This window comes from Chanodichthys erythropterus, chromosome 11 (assembly GCF_024489055.1).
Source record: "Chanodichthys erythropterus isolate Z2021 chromosome 11, ASM2448905v1, whole genome shotgun sequence".
Lineage (NCBI taxonomy): Eukaryota > Metazoa > Chordata > Actinopteri > Cypriniformes > Xenocyprididae > Chanodichthys > Chanodichthys erythropterus.
Window position 1 is genome coordinate 16,030,130 of NC_090231.1, and position 24,483 is coordinate 16,054,612.

The 24,483-nt window shown below is 35.7% G+C and overlaps 1 protein-coding gene across 3 annotated transcripts; it reads left to right on the top strand.

Annotated features, from left to right (window-relative positions):
* The first annotated feature begins 1,744 nt into the window (after nt 1–1,744).
* On the top strand, nt 1,745–22,638 carry zgc:194930 (uncharacterized protein LOC557813 homolog). 3 transcript variants are annotated; one of them, XM_067401860.1, is made up of 4 exons: nt 1,745–2,153; nt 5,315–5,451; nt 15,240–15,292; nt 19,917–22,638. In XM_067401860.1, the coding sequence occupies exons 2-4, from the start codon at nt 5,446–5,448 to the stop codon at nt 20,647–20,649; spliced, it is 792 nt and encodes a 263-aa protein (XP_067257961.1). In that variant the 5' UTR covers nt 1,745–2,153; nt 5,315–5,445; the 3' UTR covers nt 20,650–22,638. The 3 variants fall into 3 exon arrangements, with proteins under 3 accessions (XP_067257961.1, XP_067257963.1, XP_067257962.1); XM_067401861.1 differs by lacking the exon at nt 1,745–2,153 and adding an exon at nt 2,619–3,010; XM_067401862.1 differs by lacking the exon at nt 5,315–5,451 and having other exon boundaries at nt 1,797–2,153.
* The last annotated feature ends 1,845 nt before the right edge of the window (nt 22,639–24,483 follow it).

The following is a 24,483-nucleotide window of genomic DNA, read 5'->3' on the forward strand; positions in this document are numbered from 1 at the left end:
AAATGTCTGAATAATATTTGGTTTAACTGTAGATATGTTACCAAGAAATTGGATGTAAGAGAGGTTTGTGTTGGGTAAGGACAAAGGAACTAGAAGTTGGTCATTTAGATTGTAGCAATATGATTGATATACAGTTGTCAGAAAAATCCAGCAACCCCATTCTTTATGAATGTCTGTTAAAATATGATCTGATGGTTATGTAAATCATGACCATTTGACAATTTGGGGGAAAACATTCAGAAACAACATTCATATTTCATTTACCATTGCCATAAAAAGATCTGAACTCTTTTATTAATCAGGGCATCTCCATTAACATCACTTTTCCTCATTAGGGTCAGGATGTGACACTAAAATAAAAATTCTAAAATATGCAGTTTATGTCAAACAGATGCCAATTGTTTTGCACTTTACATTTACAGACTTTTTATTCATTCCAAAGGGCTGACAAATATTTGTCTAAATTACAAATATTCTCTCTCTGACTACACTGAAATATGATTCAAAACTCATTACAAAATTTATTATCATGATAAGAACATTTGAACAATGAGGTTGAAAAAGGTGTGGGACATTTACTTATGGCGTACACCCAAGCGCTTTCATGTTGTGTTACTGTAAATTTATTTTACAGTTCAGCTCATTGGATAAAATTGTATCTTGCAGCTATGATCTCCTGCAGAATTAAATATGAAAGATCATGACCTTATGAAACAGAAAAACAAACAAACGTGTGTCTAAAAATGATGTAACTTGATCTGCTAAGTAAATAAATGGAAAAACTGACAGACCAGTGCAGACAAGTAAACACACCCATGTAAGAGAGTTAGTGTGTGTCCTGTTGTCATGCACTATGGTCACATGGACATTGTTTTGAATGATAATCAAATTTGTGTTTTGATGCATTATTTACAATACAACCAGAAGAGAACACATGAACACATCTTTCTTTTTCTTTTTCTTTTTTTTAAATAAATACATTCTAGATAATACAGACACTATTAGCCATCGAAAATACAGTATACATAGCTTTAAAAAAAAAAAAAATCAGGGAAAACAGCACCAAGAACACACATAGTGAGGACTTTTCCAGTGACTTTGTTGTTTTATATTCAGATGACAATATTTTCTCTCTACTAAATCTGAAATGAACCCTCTGGTTCATCTGGTTTTGTCAGATTTAGCTCACTTATATGGTTACATAGGTACACACACGTGAGAGACAAGGATGTTTTGACTTGATATAATACTCAGAAATAAACTTGTGACTCATTTACACGAAGCTTCCGTTTACAGTTACATAAAAATATCCCTACGTCACCCTTAGCTGCCTTTTAAAGGTGAGAATGATCATTTATCACAAAGATTCAGACTAGTAGATCAGATTATTGCTTAACCCATGGCATCACAGCTCTCTGCTCCTGACTACTGATTAATGTTGAGCAAACACTCTGACCAATAACGGAAGGATTACTGAGATAAAGCCAGTAGCATGTAAAATAAAACAACTTTTAGTAGGTCACACTGATATGACTAAAGTATTGTAATAGGTGGGCTTACTGTGAAAGTTCACTTTTTACAATATATAGGCTATTTATTGTAAATAAATATTATAAATATTATAAAATGCAAAACAGTTTAGCTTTTATTGCTTTATTTTGTTCAGATTCACTTGAATGCACCTGTCCAGCCTATTGCATGACGGTCATTTGTGCTGCTGTAATTATTTCTCCGCGTGCTAATGGTTTAAACGGTGTTTCCCAGTTCGCTGCGTTTTCCTGATCCCTCGTCACATGGTTTGTCATTAACGTGGCGAGCACAGGCCCTTCCTTGGACTCAGACTGCCATCTGAAATTTACATGGACGTGTGCAGGAGGCACGGCAGAGCGGAGTCACGGGGGACCTTCCTCTACTCGGAAGCAGAAACAAGGGGAAAATAAACATAAAGAAGGAGGAGGAGGAAACGGCTGCGATGTGCGCGCGACGTCTTCTGGTCATGGAAGAAGTTTTTGGGACACTTCGCTTCTTGAGTTCGCTTCTGTTTTAGTACATTAGGAGATACGAATTGGGAAAATAAATGAACGCCGGAGTTATCTGTGAAATTGTAGCCCCTCTGGCAAACAACTGCCACACCTTCATCATCAGTGTAACAGGTAAAGGTTTTCTCTTAACGCTTCTTTATCACATAAGAGCTGAAGTTTTTCCTCTCACCTGTTGCGTAGAGCTCAGTGTAGACGGGATGTACGTTTGGACAATATGAAAATACATCTTTAAAACATAAACAGTAAATAAAGTCTACTTTATTAAACTAAAAATACCTTTTTTTGCCAGCATCATCGCTTTTTCTGGAATATGAGGGAGTTAAACAACACAATAAGTTAACTGGTGTTTGGTAATACCTATTTTAAATGTGCTACTACTGTGCCTGTATTTGTAGCCTACGCCAGAAGAAACACGGGTTTACCTTGTCATGGAGGTGTTGTAGTGTAGTTTTTTGCGCGTGCACTGTTAAAGAGATAGTTTTACTCCAAAATAAAAAATTCTTTCATCTACACTTTTTCTTCTATGGAACACAGTTGGAGAATGTTGAGAGTCTGTGCTAAGCCACATTTCCCCTGCAATTACAATTACAACCGTGATTGACAAAGGAAATATGATAAAAGTTGTCCATGTGACTATTTAAGACTTCTGAGGCTATATGAGAGCTTTGTGTGAAGAACAGACTGAATTGTATGTTGTTATTCACTGAAAATCTCCCTATTCATTGAGGTTTTAACAGCTGTGCACTGAGTAATTGAATTGTTTCCCTTTGAGTCACTATTTATTGTCATTGCCATTACTTTTATTGTGAACCGATGGCAGTAGTTGTAGTCTTTTACCTTTATAGGTGAAGGTGTGCAGTTTGTAAAAGGTGCAGATTTAGTAATGACTGCTGTAAATTCAACTTTGACCACACAGGACTAAATATATTAAAATAGAAAGTTAGTTTTTATCGAATCATGCAGCTTCGGTAAGACTTTTTTCAAAACAATCTTACCAAACTTTTGAACATTATAGAGAATTAAATGACATCATTTTAAACATTTTTGACACTTCGTCCCCTTGGAATTATAAGGTTCTATCTGCATTCTGAGCAGTTCTGCGATATTGAGCTTCAAAGTTTTTGCATTCCATTGGACTTTATAGATATAACCTTTTTGTTTTCTAAATAAAAAGTCACCAAATGTACTCAACATTACCAAAAACATCACATGATGTAAATAATTTGCCACAGAATAAGAATATGTGAATATTGTGAATTTATAGAACCTTATAATTCCAAGGGGACGACTTTTAAAGCTCAACCAAAAATTCTTGTTTTGTGATTTTGATATACTTTTCAAAATGTAAAGTATAATCTAGCCTTTTTGAGGTAGTCCGTCTATGTATATGCCCGGTAGGCTTGTGTTAATGTTTACAGTAGCTGTGAGGGGGGGACTGAGCAGGTTTATGCACTTTGTCTAGGTGTTTACAGTCAAGACTCATTGTTTACTTTTGAGCAAGGTCTGCTGTACTGAGTAAGGTGTGGTCTGAGGTGCCCAACAAAGGGCCACTGGGCCTCGTGCCCCATCAGGCTCCGGCATTTTACCTTGACATTTACACTGCTAGTGTGTACACAGACTAGCCTACATTGTGCATCTGAGCGTGACGTTGTGCAACACAAAGCTGCTCCGTTTTCCATGGTTCACTATTCACAGTTTTAATCTCTCCATCTCTTTCCCTTTAGCCATTTCCCACTTTGTAAGCACGTCTCTGTTTGAAGGACGGACAGCACGTTTAATGGTGATAAGGATTTTTTTTTGGTAAAAAAAAAAAAAAAGCGTGTTGTGTGATGCACAAACCACCCAGGGCTTGTGTGTTAATGCGTCTTCCATCTTGTGTGATCCCATGACTGTGGATCTCTGATCATGAGCGCTAGTGTTGCGTAGACTTCAAGTGTAGTCCATGTAATAACACAGCATTCATAGATGTACTGAAGAAGGTTTTGCAGCTCCTTTTTGGTATATTTAATTTTGGAACTGCAGTCAAGATGTAAATGATTGGAAATGTTAATTCGATGATCTATGATGATTTGGTGCTATGTTGTCGGTTTAACGTTTACTGTAATTCAAATGGCACTGTATAATGTTTTATGTAAGAACACAATCATATAGTTCAATATACTGTATATTAAGAGTCTTCTTTCAAAAACATCTTAACAACAAAAACAACAAAATCTTACCCACCCCAAACTTTTGAAGGGTAGTGCAAATATATATACATAACAGTTAAAGAGTTAGTTCACACAAAAAAAGAAAATTCTGTCATTAATTATTCACCCTCATGTCGTTCCACACCCGTAAGACCTTCGTTCATCTTCAGAACACAAATTAAGATATTTTAATGAAATCTGAGAGGTATATGACTCGCCCATAGATGGCAATATAATCATCACTTTCAAGGTCCAGAAAGGTACTAAAGACATCGTTAAAACAGTCCACGTGACTGCAGTGGTTCAATCTTAATGTTATGAAGCAACGAGAATACTTTTTTTGCCCAAAAACAAAACAAAAATAATGACTTTATTCAACAATATCTTCTCTTCTATTATTCTCATACTTTGTTCACGTTCAGCGCTATTGGCCGGCTGCTGCGTCAACATCACATGTATGCTCACGTGATCAGCTTTGGCCAATACTGAGCCGGCATTCGTACGTAAACACAGAAGCCTTCACTGTGCTTACTGTAGAAACTGCGTTAAGGATAATGACAGGGAAGAGAAGAGATTGTTAAATAAAGTCGTTATTTTTGTTTTGTTTTTGCTCACAAAAAGTATTCTCGTCGCTTCATAAAATTAAGTTTGAACCACTGTAGTCACGTTGACTGTTTTAATGATGTCTTTACTACTTCTCAGGACTTGGTGGTGATTTATATTGCTGTCTATGGATGTCATATACCTCATGGATTTCTTCAAAAAATATCTTGAACGAAGAATGAACGAAGGTCTTACGGGTGTGGAACGACATGAGGGTGAGTAATTAATGACAGAATTTTGGGTGGACTAACCCTTTAATATAATATCAAATCGATCATACTAGACATAATCTGAAAACAGGATTTCTTAAAGGGTTCGTTCGTTTGTGCTCTGATGCTTCATGAAGCAATGTTTTGAAATCGGCCATCACTTTATAAGTCGTTATTTTGCTTTTTTGGTGCTCCAAAAATATTCTTGTCACATTATAATATTAATATTGAACCACTGTACTCACATGAACCCATTTAAATATGTTTTTAGTACCTTTATGGATCTTGAGAGAGGAAGTGTCATTGCTCCCTATGGAGGCCTCACGGAGCCATCGGATTTCAACTAAAATATCTTAATTTGTGTTCCGAAGATTAACAAAGGTCTTACGGGTGTGGAACGACATGAGGGCAAGTAATAAATGACAGAATTCCTTTTTTTGTGAACTAACCCTTTAAGTGAAGCTGGACATATAGTTGCCAATGATACCTAATTGGAATTTGTAGAGTTTGATTCCCAGGCATCCTTCATTTACTGTTTTTAACCTTTCTGAATTTCAGCCTTTTTTTTTTCTTCTTTTTTTTTGGTACATACAAAAAAAAAGTGCACTTTTTTTAAAGGCTGTATTATTCTCTCATATGGTAACTGGTTTTATTCAAGTTAAAATATTATTTATTAGGCATCAACCTAACTACATTTTGGTTATAAAAGTATTTTTCAATGGTCAGATGAGGTAGAAATCTTAAAGTAACAACCTCACAATTTCACTTGATATAATGCAAGGTTGTTAACTCGATTTATGTACATGATTACGATAATCAGATATTTTTTTTATCAGATATAAGACAATAAGTGTTTGTGTAAAAGGAAGCGGCATTTGAGGACTAGATGTTGCAATTTTAGTGCTACAAGCAACTAAATACAAAAGAATGACTCTGTTTTGTCAGTATGACTAAAAACCCATAAACATAAAAACACTAAAAACATAAAAAAAAAAAACATCATAAACTGAAACAGCTGAATAATAGCTAGCAGTGTGTGTGTTTGGAGATGCCTCTCACAGGATGTAAGGTGGATCCTTGTTTTGTATATTTAGCACAGTATTAATTGATGATATAGGCATTCTCAAGAGGGCTGATTCTGCACGCGCTGGTCTTCTGGTATTGAGGCCATGGCAACAGTGTCCAGAGCAACACACCCATATTTGGTCGCTTTACAAGACATATTTAAAAGGAGCTTTGAACGCATTTATATTTTACATGGATGTGATGTTTAGCTAGTCCAAAGATATGGAGAAATGTGTGAAAGATGTTTGCCATTAGAAAGTCAGTTATATTTAGATCCAACCAGATAATATTCCCCTTTCTGTATGTTTATTTAACTGAAATTACACTTTTAAATGTTTCCAGCTTTGTGATGGATTCTTCATGTTTCTTTGATTGTTAATGACCCTTGTCAATTCCATGCCATCTGTCTGTGTCCATATGGCATAAATAAAAATGAACGAGAGCATAACACATACTGAGGGGAAAAAAAATGCTAAACCAGTTTTCCCACTTGTGTCTAAACCACACCTTCATGAATCTGATCCCTCTATGTAGTAACCCTCCACCTGTACAAGACAGACACATCATCCAACACTCAGTTATACACACACACACACACACACACCGTGCTGGTGGATAACCTAATATCCTTTACCATCCCTCTCTCTCTGTTTGTGTATTAGTCAATGCACTTAGTGATACATTGGCCCTGTCGTTAAGGTCAAAAATAGTGTTTAACAGTAATCCATTATCCTAGAGGCGTATACCTAAATGTAAGTCCTTGTTAATGACCCAGAACTGTGTGTGCGTTTGATCTGTAGAAATGTAAATTTGTTTCTTTCCTGTGTTCGGGTGAAAAGGGTTGTGTAATGTTTTGACTGATAGCATAAACCAGCATTTTAGACTAGTAGACTAAAGTGAGGTGCTGCCACAACAGAGATCAGCTTCCTGTTCACTCGTACATTAAATAGATGCACACAACAAATAGTGTGGATGTAATGTAAAGAAGCTGAGTGTGTTTTTTTTTTCTTTTTTCAGCTATAGACACTGATGCACTGCAAGCATAGAGAATGAATATAGAATTTCTGCTCGCCTTCAGCAGAAATTGACTCTCGCGCTCATTAGAACATTTGCAGTACATTCACGGCAGATGGACGCAAGTGTCATTATGTGCTGACAAAACCAAAGGTTCAAAATCCAAAATATAAAAGTGAAGTGAGTAACACTATGCATTTTGCCACCGCCTTCTACGTCAGCTCCTGCTTTGATGCAAACGCATGAACATGGTTGGGACCCAATATAATGTGAACACAATCCAGGGGGGGAGCAATCAATCTCAGGTTCGGAACAGGCAATCGAACCAAGTGTGAAAGCACCCTAAAATGTCTTGAAAACTTCTTGCGATGCCTTTTATCATTCATGCTTTTCAAACGCCGTTTATAGATGGATTTTATTATTTTACCCTTGTCCCAGAGCCAGACATTCGTTCTTAAACAACACATATAAAATAATCTTATTTAATAAAAATAAATAAATAAATTATACAACACAAAATTAGGTAACACTTTATTTCACAGTGTCCGTGTTACACGTTACATGTAGTTGGTCCCATTCACTGCCATTATAAAGCTTGGACGCGTCAGGACATTTATTAATAATTTTAATAATAATATAACCCCGATTGTGTTCATCAAAAAGAATAAAGTCATATACACCAAAGATGGCTTGAGGGTGAGTAAATCTTGTGGTAATTTTAATTTTAATTTTAAAGTCAACTAATCCTTTAAATGTGTAATTACACTGTAACAAAGACACCTTAAAATAAAGTTTAACCTAAATTTATAATGATTTTAACTAAATGGTTACATAATCATAAACCATTTCAAAACTTTTTATTTGCATAATTTTTTCATAAATTGTCACCTCAGTGTCATTTCCATCAGGACCAACAACTGCCCTGAATAAAGTTTTGTAAATAGTTAATGTACCAAGATGTGAACCGTTTCAGTGAAATATGAGACCTGACATGTGTTTAAAAAGAAAAGAAACAGCAAGATAAATATCACATGTAAACAGATTTTTTATTTTATTGTGAATCATTTCCAAGTTGTAATTATATTATTTCATTTTATGTTCGATTCATACGATTCTAGCTATGAAATGAGCCATAGCAAAACAAAGGAGCTGGTCATTTTATTCCAAAAAGGTTTGAAATGTTATTTCCACCACAGAATGCCATTTCACTCAAAATATAATTTGATATGTGGTTGGAAATGTTAGTCTTTTACAAAAAAAAAAAAAAAAAAGACAGAATTCTTCATGTATGTACAGTTGAAAAATGTTAGTAGACAAATTAGACAAACTAGTGAGAGTGTAAAAAGGTCAAACACCCAATTATAAGCTGATTTCTATGAAGCAATAATAAAAAGAAAACAAGAATATGGCAGCCTCTTACAGGTGTCTGTGAGAGGATTTCAGTGTGTCAGAGCTGTATAAGTGAAATCAGCTGGTCATTAATAGCTCTAATTATCTCTTCATACTGGTTTATCTGCCTGTTTGCTTCAAATTGTTCTCAACAAATTGAAAGGAAATGAACCGTTAGTGGCTTGTGTGTTTGTTTATCTTGGCTGTGGAAGGCCAGTGCATGTGTGTAGGTTTGTGCTGGCACACAATGCAGCTGAACCAGTTGAAGGGATTTAAACGTTTGAGTAATGCTCAGAGTAGAGCATCTTCTAAAAAGTATTTGTGTGTGTGTGTGTCGATCAGTAAAACTGTGTGTCTGCCTTTGAGCTTAAATACGTAAGTCTGTGATTTAATGCCATCGCTGTGTGTGTGTGTGTGAATGCCTACCTGCTTGTGTGTGTGTCTTATAGGTTAAGGGCTGAGGAATGGAAAAGCCCCCTCATTTTGTTGCAGGAGATTAAGCATTTGTCACTTTCAAGGTGCAGGCCAGAAAGCTGAGCTGGAGGGCACACATTCTACAGTGATGAGAAATTCCCTTCTCCAATTTATTCCAATGGAAAAATGTCTGCCAATGGCATATAGCTCAGATTTCAATCTGCCTCGGTTTCAGCCCGCAATCTACAGTAATCTCCCTGGATATGCCATTCATCATAACTTCTTGTCAAATTCTCTTGCAATCTGTTAATCTTCTGGTCATCTTTGATAAGAGCTTCTAGTAAGATCTTGTAATGTGTTTCTTAAAGAGTATGGTTAGGGCTGAAATTCATGATGGATTTAGATGGTAATTTTGCTGATTTTCAACCATATTTGTGTTGGTGCAATGTCAGTGCTAGTATATGTAAATTAACAATTTGTACTCCTCTTCGTTATCTGCACTCAGATATCCCTGTTTGTCTGCTAAATTTGTCTTTTTTTAAAACTACAAATCGAAATTCAGTATTTTTGTATTTCTGCCCATTAAAGGATTAGTTCACTTTCAAATGGACATTACCCCAAGCTTTACTCACCCTTAAGCCATCCTTCTGTAGGTGTATATGACTTTCTTCTTTCTGATGAACACAATCGGAGATATATTAATGAATATCCTGACACATCCAAGCTTTATAATTTAAGTGAGCGGGATCAACGAGTATGAGCTGAAGAAAGTGCTTCCATCCACATCCATCTATCATAAATGTACTTCATATGGCTCTGGGGGGTTAATAAAGGCCTTCAACGCCTCCGTAAATTTGACTTTCAAATGAAACTTAACCCAAGCTTTCACACTCAAGCCATCCTAGGTGTCAGGGGCGGTTTCTTCATTAGGGCAATAGGGCAACGCACCACCAAAGTGAGAAAGGGACGAATTTTTCAATCACATCAACCAAAGTTACGCTAGCTGTCACTGCTAGGCTGTGTGTTCTGCTTCTGGATATAGTCCAATCAGCATCGAGTCACGCTCTGTGGAGTACCGCCTCTTTTTGGGCAATTTCAGTCTGGCCGAGATTTGCCCCGACTACTCCCATAGACTTCCATTCAAAGAACTTTTTTTTCGAACTGCAGGCACTGCAATGCAATCTCTATGGGTTCCGGGAGGGCTCGCACTAACGTGCTTTCGTCATCATACGTAAACTTTACTTGTGTAGCGAAAACAAACATACCTCCATTAATATTTTTCTTTAAGATGAAGTGACATCCAATAATTTTCTCAGTCCATTATTTACATTTCACAGATATATTCTCCATCTGCAAATGTTAGAAAGTCGAGAAAATATTTCCATTTTGCAGTCAGGCGTGGATGAGTCTTCAGCAAGCACAAACTTCCGTGAACGAGCGCCGCCGCGCGCATGCGCGTCAAACAGACGGAGTTCAATCTGAGTAAAATACATTTTGCTAAAAATATTTGTAGTTGAAAATTTGTTTTTGTTGGCGAACATAATTATGCCATATGTACAATTTCGAAAATACAACTAAGTGTATTTGTACTATAGCAGTAACTGTGTAAAGTGACTGTTGTAGGGTATTCAAAATAATAATAATGGGTCTGTTCTTTTGTTTTTATTTATTTTCATTTTTTAGTTGAGTGTATTTAACTTCTGCTTTAAAAAACATTTTGATTTTACATTGTAAAGTTACAATTTTAGAATATAGCCTAGGCCTAATGTTATTTGATCCATACTACACAGTTCATGTTTGTTTTTATAGCCTTCAATATGAACATTGTTTCTAGGACAATATTGGGCAGGATATGAAATACATTTTTTTTTTAAATTAAATACAGATATTTATTTTTTTTTAGATCCCAGTCCTATGCATGCCTTAAATACAGAATTTTTCATGTTTTAGATTAGTAATGATACATTATTATATCACTTGTTAAATGATTATTTAACAATTAGCCTATTAATTCCTGCATTTCTATTAATTCTATTTCTTAATTGTGCCCCACCAAAATTTTTTAGCACCAGCCGCCACTGCTAGGTGTATAAGACTTTCTTATTCTTATTCTACACAATTGGAGATATTTTAATAAATATCCTGATGCTTTGGGCTCCAGGGGGGTTAATAAAGTATTCATAACTTGTTAAATATCCATATTTAACAAGTTGCGAAGTCAAATATCTAGCTTCCGCCAGACCAACTTACATATTCAACTTATGAAGAAAGTGTAAACTGGCAACACGTCAGTTGAGCTTTTTTCGTAAGTTGAATAGGGAAGGCATAGCACGAGTTCACACTTACAAATAATCAGACATAGTAAAAGAGTATGCTGTCCAAGGGGAGGGGTCCGAGCGAGGGATTTGGCCCGAGTACTTTCCCCGTATCCCTAGCTAGGATGGGAACCAGCCAATAGTGAGGAGTCAGAGTGACAGAAGGATGCAGAAAACTGTCAAGGAACAAAAGTGAGTCGGCTGCGTACATAATTTGAAAGTGTTCCTCGCAAACTTGTGTTACATGATGTTTTATTAACAAAATAAATTTTTTTACATTTCTACTACATAGCCACGTTTTATCAATGTCAGTGTATTGATGGAAAGGAAGACTGTGTGCTATGTTGACTGCTGTAAAATGCAATAATCCCTAGAAGCTAACAAAGAGGTTGCCAGGTGCCCGTGTTATATCCCTGCTGTCAAACAGGTGTCTGCTGTGTACCACATCTGGCTGCTAATCACCTTGCAAAGCTCTAGCCAGTTTCTTGTGTCCATGGCAATGGCCTGAGAGCTGTAAGTGTGAGCTATACGTTCTAGGATAATTTGTGTATAAATGTCTTCCAAATTATGAATAGAGTAGCTTAATAATAGAGTGAATAGAATTACAGTATACTTATAATTGTATGAATTTCATATATACACTGCCCTCCAAAAGTTTGGAAACGCCCTAGAAAAGTGGGGTTTTGGACAATATTGGCATGAATCCTTTTTGATTTGTGATAATTTTGCACTGATAAAGGACAACACAAACTACGAAAACATATTTTATTATATAAACAGTTTATACATAAATTTTCGATTCATCAATATGCACCATTAGCAGCAGCTGACCTAAACTGGGTTCTAATTGGTTCATTGTATTCTAAACTTAATTGGCAATCAGTTGTTGAAGCTATTAAGGTGTGCTGACCCAAAAATCTTTTACAAACCTGGGCCAAGTTTAAACCAGTAACCAGGCATCACAGCTGGCAAAGGGGCATGTCTGATTTCGACATGTATATATTACCATTATTATGTAATCAAAATGAAAATGATTATTGCTGGTCTTCAATGTTAATGTCAAGTTACTGTAGTGTATTTGCACCAAAAAATGTAAGGATTTATGCTGATATCGTTCCAAAACCACACTTTGCCAGGGGTGTTTCCAAACTTTTAGAGGGCAGTGTACATCAAACCAACTTGTTAGTTAGCTTTTAATCAATTCTATTTTAAAATGTTCTTCTTTACTTGCATTCAAGACAATAAATATTTGATTTCTTTTACATACAGACGTCATGTTGACTTAGTTCGCAGTAGAGTATTCTAGTCTAATAGCACTGTGTTTTGAATTTTTCCACTTGTTAAACCATTTGCCTTTCTGTCACAGTGACTGGCTCATCAGTAAACCTGCACAACAAATATTGCCCAACTTGATATACCTGTTAAATTTTGACTTATTTGTCTTTGTTTCAATCACGTTATGCAACGAATTCGTCATAATTAAATGAAAATGTCTTGTAAAACAGTGCTGTTAACTAAAATTAAAATGAAAACTATTAAATTAATTAAATTAAAACTATTAAAAGACGAAAAAAAACTACTACATAAAATTACTAAAACGAAATAGTATTAAAACGACACTGATGTAAACAGTCTTCACAATGTAATTATATTGATCTCTTCTGCATTGCTCTCTTTCGGCTTTAAATGGTCTCTTATTGGTCTCTAACATATATAACATTTGAGGTGACTTTTCCATTCTGCTGTCTCTCTCAGGAGAAAGAGAGAGAGTCTGGGAGTGTCTTTGTCCTATTAGATGGATTTTTTTCCCTCAGACTGAACTATCAATTATTTACAAGGCAACTTGCTCATAAAGAGCACAAGAAATGCCAAAGCCTGAAATGGCACGACAGACCATGGAAAGGTCAACCCATCTGTGTTGCTCTTCACAAAATGTGGATGTATTAATAACATTTTATTTGACCGAGCACTGTAAGGAGTAATCCAGAATGTCACAAATGCATATGACTGTCCTTCCTTGTGTCCTGAAGCCATATACCTGACAATATCATATGTCAAGTTGACTTCATATGTCATGTTACTATTAAACAAAATGAAATGTCCCTATATTGCCTCACAGATATTACTGAAATAGTTGTTCTAAGAGATCACACCTGTCTCTGTGTAAATAGCACAACAGAATCTGAATACATTAGCCAATCAGTGCACTTCTCTGCCTGTCATTGTGCACATATGGGTTTGCTGACATTAGTGTTGCAATCTAATTAGCCTACTTTTTTAGATTTTATTTTTTATTTAATTTCATTTTATTTAATTTCCTATTGTATTGGAGAGAAAAGTAGCACATTGATCTGACAGCCGTAGGTCTTTCATGCAGAGAACTCTCCTCATATTTTTGCATAATGAGGCATTTTAAAGCCAAACAGATCTTTATAAAAGTTCAAATTGTTGTTGCAGATGAAATATAACACAGATAACATTAAATAATATTTTTTATCAGGTTAAATGTTGACTCAAACCTCTTTATCTGAATCTCTCTACTTAACCATCGGCCGTGCACATCTGCCATGTTTGTAGTTTTTTTTTAATTCGTGTTTGTAGTGCAATGGGTTGTGCGCAATATTAGCCTTTAGACCATCCAGGGACTTCTGGCATACTATTTTCAACATACTATGCTTTGGGATACACTTATTCTAATCTCACATACTATTTAGAATGGATAGTATGGACATTGGGATGCAGGGTATATGTGCTATCTTTGAAAGGTGGAGTTTGAAAAAAGGAACAGCACATTTAGTGGAGACCCATGTTTTTGTTCATTTGGTTGGTGTGCACAAGTAAAATGTACCCGAGTACGCTTGTGAAGATGGTCTGCAATGGTTCGCAGTTGTTCGCTAACAGGGTTTGGTGACTTTAAGTTTATCCTTCAGTGGTTCCGATTTCTCTCCCGTGTCAGCAGGTCTCTTTACACTGATATAACCGTGATCACGTCCACATGTTCCAATAGCTGAGGTGAAGAATTAGCACAGCTACTGAATAGCCCTTTGTTGAAATCATGTTCACTCTCCTAAGCACTGATTCAGCAGCCGAGCTCTGGCACAACACTTCATTCTTCAAATACCTTTTTAACAAATGTAACTTGCACATTTCAATCCACACAACAGTCTACAAGTACACCGTATATATGTCCTGTTAAATTTATGGTAAATAATTATAACGTTTCTAATTCGCCATTAAAAAATGGTAACAAGGTTTTAGGTATTATTGGTGCGTGTATATTTTACAGCTTATATTTCATTGTTATATATTGTTAATATACCACTACTTAAACTACCAAAATCTGCTTTGTGCCTTTAAGGGAGATTTCACCCAAAAATGAAAACTCTGTCATTCTGTTTCAAACCTGTAGTCATTTCTTTCATCTGTTGAACATAAAAGAAGATATTTTGAAGTAAGTCAGTAACCAAAAAGTTGATGGGTCCCGTTGACTTCCATAAAGTTTTTTTTTTTTCTTTTTTTTTTTTCTCCATACTATGGAAGTCAGTGGGGCCCATCAACTGTTTGGTTACCAACATTCTTCAAAATATCAACTTTTGTGTTCAGCAAAAGAAAGAAATTCATACTGTACAGGTTTTGAACAATTGATGATTAATGAGAGATTTTCATAAGTGGCCTGTTCATAAAACATGGCCAATATGTAGACGGTACACAGGGTTATACACAAGATACTATAAAATAATTAAATAAACATGAAATAAATAACAACATGCAACACAAAACAAAATTTTAAATATAATCACTTCTGGGAATGTCCTTTTACTATTTTTCACTGTAAATTTTCATTGTAATTTATCAATTTTACTTTCAAAAATTTGACAGTATTTTAAAAAAGCATAAATAAAAGCATATATGGTAAGGTAAGTAGTAAGTACAGTTTATGTACAATCTCTAGAATGTCATTCGACAGGCACAAACAGTGACCCCTTTTTGTCTCTACAGGTTCTCTACACAACTGTCCAGATGGGTTGCAGTTGCTGTAGGATGATAAAAAGGTAAGACAAAATGTATAAATGGTAGAGATTCTTTATTCTCAAGTATTCTGTCCTGAAGATCCTGATATTTCTCATTTAGCTGCTGTTATTCAGATTGTAGTCTCTTGAAAGCTGACCTGAGGTCAGTTTTTGGTTGAAATTGTGATTCAGTAATGCTCTGTTCCCTGTCAGTATTCTTTTGGTTTATATCTTATACTTCAAAATATATGTGGGTTGTATTGATGCAAGGAGTTCACAGTAATTCAGAGTAAATACACACACATATTATTCACACTCTCAAACTGCTCTTTAATTGCTCAGAATGTCACATTTCTGGGCTTAGCTCAAGCTGCAAGAATTGCCTCATGCAAATACTACAAGTACATGCTTTCTTATGGCATTTAACATGTAGTCTGGTTGGCATCGTTTCAAATCTGCTGAACAACACCCACACATTTTAACTCGATTTAATATGATATGAAAATGTACAATTCTAAGTGTTTAGCAAGATAGTATAAGGATGTACTACTACATAAAATTGTATTTTGATACCATAGGCCCATTTTCACATACTTCAGGGGTCCAATCCTGCTCCTGCAAGGCCACCTTCCTGCAGAAATTAGTTCTAAACCTAATTAAACACACATGAACCATGTAATAAAGGTTTTCAGGATCACAAGAAATATACAAATAGGTTTTTTGGAGCAGGTGGAGTTAATATCTTCAGAAAAGTGGCCCTCGATCCCAGGAGCAGAATTAGAAATCTCTGACTTACTGTTTGCATCTGCATATAGGCCTAATGCTACGTTCAGGCAGTCAGTCCAAATACAGTTTTTGTGCATATCAGATTGAAATCAGATTTAGCAAGTGTGAATGGCAAAAAAAAAAATAAAAATCATGAAATTTGTTTCAGTCTGACTGTTCTGGTCTGAGATTGCGCGTGGTTTATGACTTTCTCACGCCACATAAAACATAAAGAAACAAGGTTGTGTTGTTGCAAAATGCTGGACGAGCAGAAAATGACAATATAACTGATAAATGTTTTGAAACCGGCAGAGACGATACCACATAATAAAGCCACACATACAGCAGCCTCATAAGACACAGTAGTCCAGCGCGACGGGCGGCTACACATTGTACACATTACAACATATGTATCGCAAACCCCTCCATGTTGCAGTTGTTGTTGTTGTTTTTGCCGTGCACCTGCCAACGCAACATCATTGCCATAGAAACCAATGCAGATATTCCGGAAAATAAAAGAGCAGCATGGACACCCAAATCGGATCTGAACAGTGTCAATACACAATGTGGACAGTCAATAATTTTAGATCAGAATACACAATTAGATACACAAATAATCGGATTTGGACTGGCAATGTGAAATTAGCTTAGTTTTGTTCAGAATCAACCCCTATACCCAATCACTATTCCCTACATTACGACACTAATATAGTTTGCTTGAGGAAGTGAATGAAAACAAGTGAGCGAATTCGGACTGCCGCATTTGCATAATTGTGCTTGGTGTTTAATAATCGTTTGCAACTTGACAAACTGGCAGCTCCAGTAGTAATGAAAACATTCATCTTGAACTCTGTCATAGAAACTAGCATGTTTGTTAGTGGCTTGTGCACAGTTGTGCAGTTGGCTTATGAGCAGCCAGGTTCGAGTCCAACTGTGACCTGACCCCACTGCGGCTCTCTTTTGCCTTCTCTCCTGTCTGCATTCTTCTGTCCTATAAAATATTGTGAAAAAAGTCCAAAAACAATACAAAAATGTATTACAATTTGTATTGTTCATGTATTTAAAATTGCGGTGACCACTTTTCTTCAACTTAAAGTCAAGTCAAACATCACAAAATCGCCCTCTTACATTGCACAAGGGGTTGTGGGAATATAGGTGAAAAGATGTAGATTTTTGAAAATCCACAGGGAAAAGTATGCAGTCTGGGAACTGTTTATAGTAGATAGATTGTGAAGAGTTCTTAGGCTTTTCTTGCATTATGTCATATCCTGCTGCTGATAAACATTAGCATTCTATTCTGTTGTAACTTTTACCAGGAAAAAAAAAAAAAAAAAAAACGGCTCACATTACTAGGCAGTGTGTGTTGTTTTATAGGGATAATGTTTACTAAGGGTAAAACTTTTTATCCTATCGGGTAGAGTGGAAAATTCCATTTTATCCACCCTTAAACTGTTAATCTGAAATGGATTTCAGCAGAAATAGGTGCTCAAACATGTGAAGAATTTATAATGAAGCTGTAAAATGAAAATAGTCTCATGTGATAAATTGTATCAAATACAGTAAATGTATGGAATATGACAGCAGAGACGCACAAAGGACAGACAAAACATGAACATCTTTTGAGTTTGACATTGGCTGAATAACCTGACTCTCTTTTTCCATTTGGGTTCTCAGTGGGCAAAGGGTGTGAAAAACAGAAGGATCTCAGCAGGAAGCGTCTGACACAAATACAGCAGGCACATTTTGCCGCGCTCACACACACACACACACAAGTTTTTGATACATGTCTCTCATTCTCTTGTTGTTTTCACAATTCTTGTTCTCTCCCGGTTTACTGCCTGTGTATGGTGTAATTTGGTGTAAAGATAGAAATGGAAATATTGTTATGCCATAAGGTGGAAAAACAAATCCCTACAAGAGGAAATAGGACAGGATACAATGTTATCACTCATAGACCTGTTTTTATAAATGTCGTTTCGCTACACTGACTGTGCTTTCGTCAGTAAGGCCGTTTGCCAGTGCTATGCAAATTATGAGTGCATTGAAATGCCCTGCGCATATCAGGTTACATCTCCGCCACCCCTAAGAAAAAAAATAGAAAAAGGCACCGTATTTTGTATATAATTACGAAATTGACAACCAGCAAGAACTTATAGATGAATATTTGGAATGACAGTCAAGATTGTACGGAGGATAAATGGATAAGAATTGGGTTTGTTTGTGAACAGACTTTTGAATATTATTGCAGCTTCCAACCACAGTGTTTTATGTGTCATATAGGAGCAAGCAAGTGAATCTGAAATCAATCATACTACAAAAATAGGCTGCCATGGAAAGAAAAATATTCAAAATAATGTACATTTTTAAATAATGATGTCCCAGTCTGCATAAATGGCTATATAGAAAACATCAAGAAAATTTGCAGAAATGCATCTAGACTGTGATCAAAATTGAATTGAATTACTGATTATTTCACAGTCAGAAACCAATGTCTCTGAAATTGAATTTAGGGTAGTATAAATATAGTACAGGGATGTCCAATCCTGCTCCTGGAGGGCCACCTTCTTGCTTCAAAACATCTGTCTGGAAGTTTCTAATGATCCTAATGGTCTTGACAAGCTGGTTAAAATGTGTTTATGAGAGTGTTGCAGGAATGAGTCCTAAAACCCAGAAAGCAGTTAGCATTTTTGAACTTCCATCGTTCTGAAGTCAATGGGTTTTTGGTTAATTGCTGAAATAAGGTCTGTGGTTTCCACAAGTTCAAGATATTTTGACTTTTTTTTTTTTTTTTATCTGACATAAAATACATCAGTAATGCCCTACTCGTGATTGTTAAAGGGATGGTTTACTAAAAAATGAGAATTATCCCATGATTTACTCACACACCTCAAGCCATCTTGGGTGTATATGACTATCTCCTTTTAGACTAACACAATCGGAGATGTATATAAAAATATCCTGGCTCCTCCAAGCTTTATAATGGTAGTGAAGGGTGTTTTGAAGCCTGAAAAAATGCATCCATCGATCATAAAAAATAATCCATACGGCTCCAAGGGGTTAATAAAGGCCTTCTGAAACAAAGCAATGGATTTTTGTAAGAAAAATATCCATATTTAAAACTTTAAAGTAAAATAACTAGCTTCAGGCAGACGGCCCTATGCACCAATTTGCGGCAGAAGATTAAACTCTGACCTGACGCAATAATGAATGGGGAAGCGCTAAGAGATAATTTCTATAACTATCCCTTTGAGCTTTCACATCTTGAAAAAGGCAGTTGCTAGCAAGTGGCTAAATGGGACTACAAATGTTATTAAACTTTGGACATTAAACGTCATCATGCCAAGTAGGAAAACATTTTGTCTGCTTTTATAGTCTTGTTGTGTTATACTTTTGCTCTTGCAAACTTTTTTTAACTGAAATTTCCAACTTGTAGATTTTAAAGATCCAAAGAATTGTATCAAAAAAGTCATGTGATAATGGTGTTGGTCCATTCTAGGTTAACTATTTACTTCTGGCAAATGTATTTAGGCTTCAAAATTCTTAATGTTGTGTTAATTTGTGAAGATTGTCTTGAACAAAAGAATCATAAGAATCATTTCTTAATTAAATGATACCCCCCCCTGCAATTATCCAAAAGCCAATGGAAAATGGGGTGGAGGGGACGACAGGAATTCCTCTGTAAAATATTGATTTGACTATTTGATGTTTTCCTATTCCATCTGCAATACATGTTTTCACCACTGTAAAGTACCTTTAGTCACCAGATATATGAAGTAATATATACAGTAATCCATTATTAGACAGATTTTATTTCAGTATTTTAAAAGATGCTGTGTATTGAAAAAAAGGCCACCAAAAGTAATTTAATTTAACCATCTCCTCAACTCTCCTCTTGTTTCAGTTACATCTATGACCCCTCAGTCCCTGTAGATGTTCCTGGTCGAAAGCGGGACCCCACCAGCAGCTCTCTGTATCAGTCTCAAAGATTCCCAGAGGAGGCGGACCACATCCAAAAGAAGCAGGGCTTCCACAACCTGGGATACAGCACCCACCCCAGCTCAACCAAACTCGACATAGACAACAACCACATCAACCGACTCCATGCTAATATTCCAGGCGAGCAGATCCGATCGAGCCCAGCGGAGGGTGACCCGAGCCTATACATCCTCCAGCCCGAGACCGAGGGGACACCCATAAAAGCCGTCCCAAACTTACGCGGCAACCAACTCCTACAGGACGAGTCGATGTTGGGAACGGAACCGGGTAAGCGAGAGGAGAGATTCAGAGACTCTGGCCTGGGCGGCGGTGGGATAACAGACGGTACAGAGGGATCGGATGGTTATCCCTATGGACAAGAGGAAGAAGACGAGGACAGGAAGAGCAGGCTAGCCGGTACTCCGGACACAGCCGATGAGGAAAGCGTGCTGTCGGTGGACATGCATACCAGCAGTACAAGCCTCTCCTCAGCAGACACAAAGCTCACGATAGAGGAGAGAGAAGAGAAAGAGCCCTCGATTGTGATAGGAGAGCAAAAGAAAGAGAAAGAGATCGATTGTGTGAGCGTCACAGAATCAATGGTGGCCGAGGCCTTGGCTGCCCTGGACGCAGCGACTGCGGGAGAGGATTCTGAGTGACGCTCAGGTGACGCACTACTTAATGGCGACTACATGAGAGATTTCCCTACTCGCTCTCTCGCTCCCTCTCCACATTTGAATACAGCCAAATCATAAAATGAAGTCTGTTTGTAGGTACTTTTATTTTGAATGTAAAAAATCAAACCAAGACTTGATAACAGGAACTGCTGCTTGTTTACACAACAAAAATGGACTATTTATGAGATGTACTTGAGCAAATGAAGGTCATCTGTGCGATTCGGAGGCATGGACAAACTCTATTCTCAGACTAAACAGAACAGACTGTTGCATGATTTTCCTCAGTGCTGTTGTGTACACAACATAAATATGAAATAAACTCTTATCATCAAATATTATTTCAGCTCTACAACGTGATGAAAGTTCTCTCCTTCTGTAGCTTCTGTGTGGAGGACGGGCTAAATCCAAGCACTACATCATTATTTTCATACATTTTCTATACAAAGAAGTGGTGAAAAGCAAATAAGCCACTGTCCTGGTGTGGGGTTACTTCTGCGCTTATTGTACTTTTTAGAGATGTTATATAATTATCAAACTGCTTAATACAGTGAAATTAAGCTCATTCAACTTAGTCTCAACAGATCAATATGCTATTTCTTGCTCGTTACACTGTGAATATATCATAAATACCCTCATAGAGCTGTAGGACGACATGTGCTTTATTTGTACGCATAAATGTACAGCAAGAAATGTAAGGAGATTGTGGGTGAATCTCATGAAAATTGATTTCAACCTGAAATTATATTTTGCGTAAATGCGTATTTATTCTGTATTGTTTAACGACTGGGGTATAAGTGAAATATTTTTACTGTAAAAATACTATTGTGACATATATAAGTAATATATTTTGAGATTTTTGACAGTGCCGATTAAATAAATATGAGGGGGAAATACAGTACGTAATTTTCATGAAAAAAAAATGATGCAAAGAATCTTAATGGCACAAAAAAAGGCTTTATTTATGCAAAATATAATTTTATTTTCTTTATATTTTGAAATATGATCTATTCATGATAGATTTTGTGAGATTCACCCTTGTATATTTATGTTCATGGTGCACTGTGGACTATTAGGGTTTGAAAACAGCAGCGTGTAGAGCAGAATCAGGCCAATGATGGTAGTTGATGCTCTACGCTCAGGGGTTATGCTCTTAACTAGTCCTGGTTAACTATCAGAGGCCTGATGAAAACAGCCCTGACCCTACTATATTCACTATCTCATGCAGACATTCCTATACATGAGATTTTCTATTAAAAAAAAACTAATGTAACCCCATATACAAGAATATAATTTTTTTTTTTTTTTTTTTTTTTTTTTTTGCACAGTACTTTATGAAGGTCCTTGTTTTTATTTGATGAAGGTCATTAAGTATTTCCAAATGTTTTACCAAGTATGCATTGGTTGAACTTTATGTATTGGTCAAAATCATTTCTTTTAAACCTGTTAATGAGTAAATGTTATTGACAGGAACTGATTTTCTAATGACATGGCACTATGACTGCATTGAATGATTTGAATTTACTGCACATTCACAGTGAATACACTGTTTATATCGCATTCTTTCTGCAATTCTTTTTACCAGAGGATTAAATTGTCACATGAACCAGGGGAAAATAAAAACAATGTGCTTGATCATAAGACTTGCGATGCAATCTGTTGACGTTTCTGTCTTGTGGCTAATAATGCCATTGGGCCTCGTAAATAATCGAATCATATCTCCCTCCAGCATTCACTGGACAGTACGATGTGTCCTGAAGTATGTGTATGACTGCAATATTGTGCTGAAATCCAAAGAGATCACATATTAAGAATTGTGAGGTTTGTACAGTTCTGCAAAGGCCTGATGATAAAATATTAAAACATGATGAAGATACAGATGTTATGAACCATTTTATTTTCTGATGAATCTTAGGAGTTAAGGGTGAAAATAAGCCATGCTTGACTGGGTATACCATAAAACGGGGTACATTATGAATTTGCAGGGGTTTTTTTGGGGGGGGAACTGTAAGATAAGAGTAAGAATTTTTAGTTTTTTGCCTTCACATTCATTGTAAATATTTTGTACAGCAGAATCCTCTTTAAATTTAACTGATGCTTTGATCTTTGATATCTAAAGGTATATTGTTATTTTCATGTTTTTCTTTTAAAAGTACAAGAGGCCATATTATGTCATCAGTGTTTAGGATAAAAGAGAACTTACATAATCGTATATGGTTTGATTGACAAGAAAGAGTGAGTCTAATGATTTGTGTTAAATTGTTGTTTTATTGAATTCATTATTTATTTAATTATTTAATTTTGAGTAATTTGGTCCTCCATAGTGGAGTTCAGATAGCCCTCATTTATGTTGCTCAGCCCCAAATCAAAAATATGAAAAGAAAAAAAAAAAAAAAAAACTGACTGAAAAGAAAGACTTTTATATAGTTTGGCAGGTTTCTGCTATACTGTGGTGATTCAAAAGTAGGGCCATTTATTTTTTGTAATATTATTGGATATACAGAACAGAAACCTGTAACTTTTCAATGACTGATGTTTTAGCAAAGTCTAGATCAAAAAGTCAAAATACCAAAAGCTTGTTTTGCAAAACCTTAAAGGGATAATTCACCCCAAAATGAAAATTCTGTCATTTACTCATCCTCATGTTGTTCCAAACTTTGATGAACAGACTGAATTTAGGCTTTTTATTTATTCACAGATAAAGATTGATCAGCAAACATAAAGAGAAGCTCAACTGAACCTGCTTGACGTGGAAGGACAAACCTCTTCTGGAAGCTCAAACTTGCTGCGTAACACATGAGAATGAACCTCATTGGTTCTCACACACGTCAAGCAAACATGCTTGAGCTTCTGTTTACCACAACTGATTTGTAAGTTCATGTATTTTTACATGTGAACAAAAGCCTAAATTCAATCTGTTCAGTGTATAAAGCAATCTTGTCTACAGAAAATTTGGACTAAACTGCTCAGATCATGTGGATTCATTTTACAGTCTTTTTATGGACTTTTTGAAGCGTCAAAGTGTCAGTTACGTAGCTGTCAATGGAGGGACGGAAATCTCTCGGATTTCATTAAAAAGATCTTCATTTGTGTAACAAAGATGAACAAAAGTCTTACAGGTTTGGAACAACATGAGGGTGAGTAATTTATGACTGAATTTTCATTTTTGGGTCAACTATATCTTTAAGGTTAAAACTGATTCTGTATGCCAATGAAAAATCCAAATAATGAGGGTCTACCATTTTTCTAGAAGTTTGTGCTCCATGTTAAGTGTATCAAATGGGATGAGAATAGTTTAGTTTAGTTTTTTTTTTTTTTTTTTAATAAATTGTCAGTTGAGTCAGTAAGATTTAAAAAAAAATAAAAAAAATCTTTAGAAAGAATTCTCTAAGTCCAAATTAATTTGATCAAATAAAGTAAAATAGGAATATTGTGAAATATTCATTTAAAAACTTTTAAAATTTTAATTAAATTAAAGTGTAATTCCTGTGATAAAGGCGAATTTTCAGCATCATTACTCCAGTCTTCAGTGTCACATGATCCTTCAGAAATCATTCTAATATGATGCTCAAAAAAAGTTTTTTTTTTTTTTTTGTTTTTTTTTTGAAGTGCTGCTTAATATTTTGTGGAAACCATGATACATTTTTTTTTAGCATTCTTTGATGAATAGAAAGGGTCAAAAGAACAGCATTTATTTGAAACAGAAATCTTTTGTAACATTGTAAATGTTTGTCACTTTTGATCAATTTAAAACAATTACTGAATGAAAAATTCTTTAAAATAACATTTTACTGACCTCAAATGTAGTTTATGGTGTAT